Source organism: Ranitomeya variabilis, chromosome 5 (genome assembly GCF_051348905.1).
Source record: "Ranitomeya variabilis isolate aRanVar5 chromosome 5, aRanVar5.hap1, whole genome shotgun sequence".
NCBI classification, from domain to species: domain Eukaryota; kingdom Metazoa; phylum Chordata; class Amphibia; order Anura; family Dendrobatidae; genus Ranitomeya; species Ranitomeya variabilis.
In genome coordinates, this window is record NC_135236.1 from 371083219 (window position 1) to 371091427 (window position 8209).

At 44.4% G+C, this 8209-nt stretch overlaps 1 protein-coding gene across 1 annotated transcript; it reads right to left on the bottom strand.

Annotated features, from left to right (window-relative positions):
- Positions 1-5547: 5547 nt before the first annotated feature.
- LOC143773672 (uncharacterized) lies at positions 5548-7401 on the bottom strand. The gene is made up of 2 exons (XM_077261055.1): positions 7106-7401; positions 5548-6994 (listed from the first exon to the last, which is right to left on the bottom strand). The coding sequence occupies exons 1-2, from the start codon at positions 7315-7317 to the stop codon at positions 5947-5949; spliced, it is 1260 nt and encodes a 419-aa protein (XP_077117170.1). The 5' UTR covers positions 7318-7401; the 3' UTR covers positions 5548-5946.
- Positions 7402-8209: the final 808 nt, after the last annotated feature.

Sequence of the window (8209 nt, forward strand, 5' to 3'; positions counted from 1 at the left end):
ACCCCAATACCCCTTTCACGAGAGGTACAGGAGGGCTTCCTGAAAAAATCTTGCATTGAATGCAAGGCCTCCCCTGCTATCAGGTCATATGCACCCCAAGAATCCTTTGAACCCAGGTACTGGATGGCCACAGGAAAATACACTTCACATTAGTCATTTTGTAAACCCATACTGTTTTCTTATGTATTGACTGCAAGGCCTGCCCTGTTACCAAGTCATATGCACCCCAATAATCCTTTGAACCCAGGTACTGGATGCCCACAGGAAAACCCACTTCACATTATTCATTTTGTAATCCCATACTCTTTTCTTATGTATTAACAGCAAGACCTGCCCTGCTACAAGTCATATGCACCCCAATAAGTGTTTGAACCCAGGTACTGGATGGCCACAGGAAAACCCACTTCACATTCTTCAGTTGGTCCTCCCATACTATTTCCTTAGGCATTGAGTGAAAGGGCCGCCTTGACCCAAATTTGCACGCAACACAATCCCCCCTTGGAAGAAACATGGTGGAGGGCCTCATAAAAAAACTGTCCCATTACAAATGAGCGGGTCTCCTAGACTCGTAATGCCCATACACTAAGTGCATGGGCTGACAAACATTTCCTCATGGGGGTAAATTTTTTTAAAATATTTTATGGGGATCATAGACACCTTTGCCCAAAAATTGACTGGCTGTAGCAGAAAGGAACACATTAACCCTGGTGAACTAGTGGCAGAGAATGATGAGACGTTGAGGAAGGCCTCATTAAAAACTAGGCCCAATATAAAAGAGTGGGTCTCCTAATCTTGTAATGCCCATACTCTAAGTGCATGGGTTGACAAACATTTCCCCATGGGGGGTACATTTTTAAAAAATATTTTATGGGCATCATAGGCACCCTTGACAAAAATTGGACTGGCTGTAGCAGCATGGAACACGTTAACCCTGGTGATCTAGTAGGGGAGAATTATGAGACATTGATAAAGGCCTCATTAAAATTAGGCCCAATGTAAAGGAGCCGATGTCCTAGACTTGTAATGCCCATACACTAAGTGTATGGGCAAACAAACATTTCCTCCTGGGGGAGTAAAAAAAATTTTGGTTTAAAATTATAAACGGCATCATAAAAACACCCTTGCACAAAAAATTACTGACTTTTGCATCACGGAATACGTTCACCCTGGTGATCGTATGGTTGTGGATGATGAGGATGAGGATAAGGAGGAGGATAACACCAAACAGACCAAATCAGGAAGCATATACCCATGTGTGGTTGTGAAGAGATGCATGAGAATACACCTCCACAAAAAAGACAATGTATTTCAGGTTATGTTTCGCTGTTTTCATTCGGTGGTGTACAGAAGTCTTGCCCAATCCAGCCTTTGTTCATTTTTATAAGAGTCAGCCTGTCAGCATTTTCAGTTGACAGGAGGATGCGCTTATCTGTTATAATTCCACCAGCGGCACTAAAAATCCGCTCTTACAGAACGCTAGCAGCAGGGCAGTCCAGGACCTCCAAGGTGTAGAGAGCCAGTTCATGCCACGTGTCCAGCTTGGATACCCAATAATTAAAAGTCACAGAGGAATCACAGTGGACATTTTTACGATCAGCAAGGTACTCCCTCAGCATCTTCCCAAACATTGCACTTCTTGTGACAGCACCCCTTGCCTCTGTGCCAGCACGATGGGAGGGTCTGAGAAAACTGTCCCAGAACTTTGTCATTGTTCCCCTGACTGATTTACTTCTGTGTCTCTCGCTTGGACTCCTTGGTTGTACAACAAACTCTGACAACTGCTGGCAGCGTTCTCAGATGGGAATTTTTTTAGTAATTCTGCTACAAGGGCCCTCTGGTACTGCAACATTTCAGTGCACCTGTCTGCCTCTGGAAGAAGAGATTGAAAGTTCTCCTTGTAGCGTGGGTCTAGAAGTGTCACCAACTAGTAATGAGTGTCACCAAAAATTTAATTAATGCGAGGGTCTCAGGAAACGCAGCTCAACATAAAGCCAGCCATACGTACCAGACTGTTAACAAAAAAAGACTTCAGTGTCCTAACTAACAGGACCATGCTGTCCTCCTCCTCATCATCCTCCTCCTCCCCCTCCGTCCTCAGGCCATCCAGCTGAACAGACGGTATGACAGCTGTGCTGGTAGTACCGTCTATAGCGCATGAACGTAGCTCCTGTTCTTCCTCCTCTTCTTCCTCATTGTCTACCAATCCACCTAGGACGACATGAGGCTGGGCTGAGTGTAATCATCTTGTATGGTTTTGCTCCATGTCCACGTGCTCTGCCTGCAATGCATCCTCTTTAATTGTGAGCAGGGAGGTTTTCGAAATGCAGAGAAGCGGGATGATGACGCTAACTATGGTGTCATCGCTGCTCACCATCTTGGTGCAGTCCTTAAAGTTTTGGAGGATGGTACATATGTCTGACATCCATGTTCACTCGTGGGGACATCACACACCAGTTGGTGAGCCAGAAGCTGCAAACACTGCTGAAGTATTCAAGGGCTGCTGAGGCTGTAGCTGACTTTCTAAAATGGGCAGACAGTCGGCGTACTTTCACTATCAAATCTGGCAGCTCCGGGTAGCTTTTGAGAAAACGTTGAAAGACGAGGTTAAGCACATGGGCCAGTCAAGGTTCATGTGTGAGCTCACTTTGCCTCAGAGCCACCACCAGATTCCAGCCATTGTCTCACGCGACCATGCCTGGCTGTAGGTTCAGCGGTGTCATCCAAAAATCTGACTGCTCCTTCAGTGCTGTCCACAACTCTTCAGCATTGTGCGGTTTGTCACCTAAAAAACACAAATGCAATAGAGTATGGACCAAGGATGAAGGAAACTATACACCCAAGGGAATACTGAAATATATCTTTATTAATGGGATTAATAATAACAAAAAGTCTATAAAAACATACATAAATGATGAAAACAGCAGGATAAAAAACCTTTTATTCAAAATTGCAGCTCAGTCCCCATAAAATATCAGGATTTTGCGAGTTAGGCTAGTTTCACACTAGCGTTAACTGCATTACGTCGCAAATCCGTTTTTTTGCCGAAAAAACGGATGCGTCAAAAAAGTGAAAAACGGTGACAAACGTATGCCACGCATCCAGCATTTCGACGGATCCGTCGCAAATCCGCTAAACGTTTCCGTCGAAAATACTGGATGCGTTGCATACGTTGCATACGTTTTACCATCCGTTGTATCCGTTTTTCCGACGCATCCGTTTTTAAAATGGGAGGCTCCCAAATTTGATTGGCTACTGGAAAATTTGAAAAACTATATAGTACTGTTTTTACAGTCCATCTTTGTGGGTTTTAGTTTTGTGGCAGTGATGGAAGGTGTTCTTGGGAGGATTGCTAGTTTGGTTACCGACGTTATCTTTGAGACAAATCGCCTGGATATCATAGTGCGGGAGAAGGAGGCGGCAGCGGAAAGGCGTCAGATGCTTCTGCAGCAACGGAGACGGAGACGACTGTGGATTCATCCGATTAATCAACTACGGATGACCCGGGGTGTCCAGTCCACTCTGTACCTGGAGTTGCGGCACAATCCACACAAATTCCACAACTACGTGCGGATGAGGATTGAACATTTTGATTTTTTGCTTGCAAAAATGGAGGATGTCATCCGAAGACAGGACACAAGGATGAGGCTTGCCATCACACCGGCGGAGCGGCTGATGGTGACCCTGCGGTAAGCCTCTTTTTTTATTTCATTGCTGACATTGAATGTTATATTACATGCTGCAGACAATACTGCGCTGACATATTGCGCACTATTTTCTGCAGCATGTAATTTTGGTTTTCTTGGCGGCCATTACACTGCTTTATTTAAATGTCATTGCTGATATTGAATGTTAGATAACAGACTGCAGAAAATACTGCGCTGAAATATTGCGTTGCATTTTCTGCAGTTTTTTTTTTTTTTAAGTTTTTTGGGTTTGATGACATGCAACTGCTTTTTTTTCTTTCATTGGTCATTTTTAATGTTATATTACATGCTGCAGACAATACTGCGCTGGCATACTGCGCACTATTTTCTGCAGCATGTAATTTTGGTTTTCTTGGCGGCCATTCCACTGCTTTATTTAAATGTCATTGCTGATATTGAATGTTAGATAACAGACTGCAGAAAATACTGCGCTGAAATATTGCGTTGCATTTTCTGCAGTTTTTTTTTTTTTTAAAGTTTTTTGGGTTTGATGACATGCAACTGCTTTTTTTTCTTTCATTGGTCATTTTTAATGTTATATTACATGCTGCAGACAATACTGCGCTGGCATACTGCGCACTATTTTCTGCAGCATGTAATTTGGGTTTTCTTGGCAGACATTCAACTGCTTTATTTAAATGTCATTGCTGATATTGAATGTTAGATAACAGACTGCAGAAAATACTGCGCTGAAATATTGCGTTGCATTTTCTGCTTTTTTGTTTTTTTTGGTTTTTTGGGTTTGATGACATGCAACTGCTTTTTTTCTGTCATTGGTCATTTTGAATGTTATATTACATGCTGCAGACAATACTGCGCTGGCATACTGCGCACTATTTTCTGCAGCATGTAATTTGGGTTTTCTTGGCGGACATTCCACTGTTTTTTTACACCGGTTTCATGCTGGTTTTATTGGGTGTCCCGTCCTTAAAAAAAAATGAACAGTGCCATATTAAAACTTGTTGGTCTGTGCAATTTTTTCTAACATTTATTTATTTATTTTTTTTAAAGTTTCCTAGCTACGGGTGAATCTATGACTTCGCTCCATTATCAGTTCAGGCTGGGCATTTCAACTATCACTGGAATAGTGAAGGACACATGTCGGGCTGTTTGGACCACTTTGCAACCAGAGTATATCCCCCAACCATCCATGGAAATCTGGTTGCGAAGTGCTGAAGAGTTTCAGCAAATTTGCAATTTCCCTAATTGTGTGGGTGCAGTTGACGGGAAACATATAAGGATTGCGAAACCGGCAGGAACAGGATCGGAGTATTATAATTATAAGAAGTATTTCTCCATCGTCCTTATGGCTATTGCAGATGCCAACTGCAGGTTCCTTGCCGTGGACATCGGAGCATATGGACGGTCCAACGATTCGCAAGTTCTTAAAAACTCTCCGATGGGTCGTTGCCTTTATGGAGAGAGCTACGATTTACCGCCAGCCAGACCACTGCCAGGAACAAATGACCCAGCCCTGGAATATGTTTTTGTAGGTGATGAAGCCTTTCAACTGTCGCCGCACCTACTGAAACCGTACAGTAGCTGGAACTTAAACCATACCAAGCGGGTCTTTAATTACCGGCTTACTAGAGCACGAAGAGTAGTGGAGTGTTCCTTTGGCATATTGACGGCGAAGTGGCAAGTTCTGCTGACGGCTATCAAGCTGAAAACAACAACTATAGACGAGGTAGTTAAAGCCTGTGTGGTGCTCCACAACTTTGTCCTTTCAAAGGAGCCCGTTTCCTTGGATGATGAAGAGTTGGAGACCACCTTGTGGGACTACCGCAGCAGCTCGGTTCGCTCTACAAGTTCAGTTACAAGGATGAGGGACCAGTTTGCCGATTATTTTGTCTCACCTGTCGGGCGGATCCCGTGGCAAGACATGATTGTGTAACCTGTTTCCCATGTGTAACCTGTTTCCCATGTGTTTTGTTTATGTAAAAAATGTGTTTCTGCCCCCAAAAAAAAAAAAAAAAGGCCAAAAAACGTGGTTTTCTTGCTAGTAAAACCATTATGTTATACCTTTAACATGTCTGGTGTTTGTTTTTATTAAACCTTTTTTATTATATTACCTTAATAAATCCACACACACACAAAGAGTAGAATTATAATCAGAATTTTATTTTAACTCTTTTTTTTTTTTTTTTGCCAAAAAAATAGATATTTTTTATTTTCCAATTTTTTTTTTGGAAAACTTTGCAAATTTTTTTTAATTATTGACATAAACATTTAAAAAACATATTTACAAGTCTTGAAAGTGTTGGGTGGAGATATGAGAGGAGGAGGGGCAGGAAGGTTGGACCACGTCGATAGGTGGGGAAACCCTACTTGTTTGGGGTGCAGTGGAAGGGGGGGTTAAACCAAGAGGCTGACCAGAGGGGGGTGGTGTTGGGGTAGGGGGAAGAGAAAAGCTGAGTAAAGAAAACATTGGGGAAGTAATTTGGTCTGGGGGCCGGGATTGTTGTGGGGACTGGGTTGGGTATTGTGACTGGGTAGGGTAGTGGGACTGGGTTGGGTAATGGGGCTGGTGTGGGGTTTGTGGCTGGGTTTGGTAATGGTGCTGGTGTGGGGATTGGGGCTGGGTTTGGTAATGGTGCTGGTGTGGGTATTGGGGCTGGGTTTGGTAATGGGGGGTATGGTGTGGAAATGGGGCCTGGGGTGGAATTGGAGTGGAGGTGTGGGTAGGTGTGTGGGTAGATTCATTAACGGCCTGCAGTAGAGCATTATGGCAGGTATTCATTACCCGCATCTGTTGCTCAAAAGAAAGCTTCTCCATGCTCCTGAGCATGGATTGGAAAAAAATATTGGCCGGATCGGGACTTACAGCTGAATGCAGCCTATCCAAGCGACTGCTGGTTTCCTGGCTTGTTTCACTGATGCATGACTGCACCATGTTGAAACCAGCAGTCACTTGCTCTCCCAAAATTTTGAAATAGCCTTGGAAGGATGCATTCAGATGTAAGAACTCAGGAGCATAGCTCCTTTCCTGACCCCTCTGTCGCTGCCGCCACGAACCTAATGGTGGTGTCGAGGTGGCAGGATCAGAGGGGTGGGGTAAAGGGAACGCTAACTGTTCAGCATCAGATGCGAGCAATGAAGCCTGCAATAATGCTCCACTGCTTGGGGCGGATGAAGTGGAGGGGACAGAGGGGTCAGAGGAGGGGACAGAGGGGTCAGAGGAGGGGACAGAGGTGTGGGGCCTACCGACGTGGCCCTTAGTGGCGGACTCAGGAGGGATCGCTCCAGAGGGCGCAGAGGAAGATGCAGGCGCCCGGTGGCTGGAGAAGGTGCTGTGAAAGAAAAAACAAAAGAAATTAATACATTGGAATGAAAAAGCCCTGACTGAAAGCAAACTAAGTAGACAGGTTAACATGGTTATTAGTGGGCTGTAGAATACTTACACTCTGCTCAGCATGGTTCGCCTCAGGAAGGAGAGGGCCTGGCCATATTTGTATTTGCTCCTCTTCCTTCCTGCAGAGCCACTCGGGGCCTTCATCTCATCGTTGAATTCCCTCTTAAAGTGATCCCTCAGTGACCGCCACCGCTTCCTAACCTTTCCAACTGTGAAGACAAGAATCAAAAGAAAAAAAAAAAATTGGTAAATGCAATACATTACAGTCAGCTCAAAACATCACTGGAAAGTGAATACTTACCTAGTTTGCTCAGCTGCTGAGGATGAAGGCTCTCCCGCCTTGGAAACAGGTTGCAACACACTTCGTCCCAGAGCCGACGGGTGACACCGGTATCGGCATGCCTGCGGTCAGCCATGTTCCACAGCGGCTCCCGCTCACGAACCTCCTCAATGAGGCTGTCGATGTCGATATCATCATCATCATCATCCTCTTCTGCGGGAGCACGCTGTGAAGCCTGTGCCAAAAAAAAGAAGAAAAACAAACAAATTAGTACACTGAAACACTAAAGTACAAATAGAAACCCCCTCCCCCCAAAAAAAAACTCACTGATGACCGACCGCGGCGACGAGTCCGCCGACTCTGGGAGTGTCTGGGAGAACCTTCAGCGGCAGCAGCAGGAGCAGCAGCAGCAGCCTGAAATAAAGGAAACAAATTCTCAGTTATAGGTAGGCATATATTTTCTGTGTTTAGTTATGTATGAAAATCTGTTTTGTGTATGGTGCAGTGTGATGTGCGAAGCAACTGTTTCACCACTATTACACTTGGTTCCTCCTCCACTTGCATCTCTCCACCCATCTCGCCCCCTTCTGACAGCTCCTCATCTGATTCAGCTTCCTGTTGAAACATAATTTATGCATGTAGTGATCCAAAAAAATGTAAATTTAAAAAAATAAATAAATAAATAAATATTTTGTGTTAACTTACCGATACACGCTGTTGCTGTGGAGGAGGGCTGGTCCTGGGCTGACAGGCGGCGGCTGTGGTCCTGGTTTTTCTGTAAGTTTAAAGACACTTGCAATCTGCTCTACACATTGAAGCAGCAGATTTGGGGTCTTCAAAACTTACATTTAACAGTTGGTGGCTGTGGTCCTG

Coding starts and splice junctions, on each gene's coding strand:
- LOC143773672 (XM_077261055.1), bottom strand. CDS start 7,317: ATGTATTGCATTTACCAATTTTTTTTTTTTCTTTTGATTCTTGTCTTC. Junction 6,995..7,105: donor CGAACCATGCTGAGCAGAGT/GTAAGTATTCTA, acceptor TTTCTTTCACAG/CACCTTCTCCAGCCACCGGG.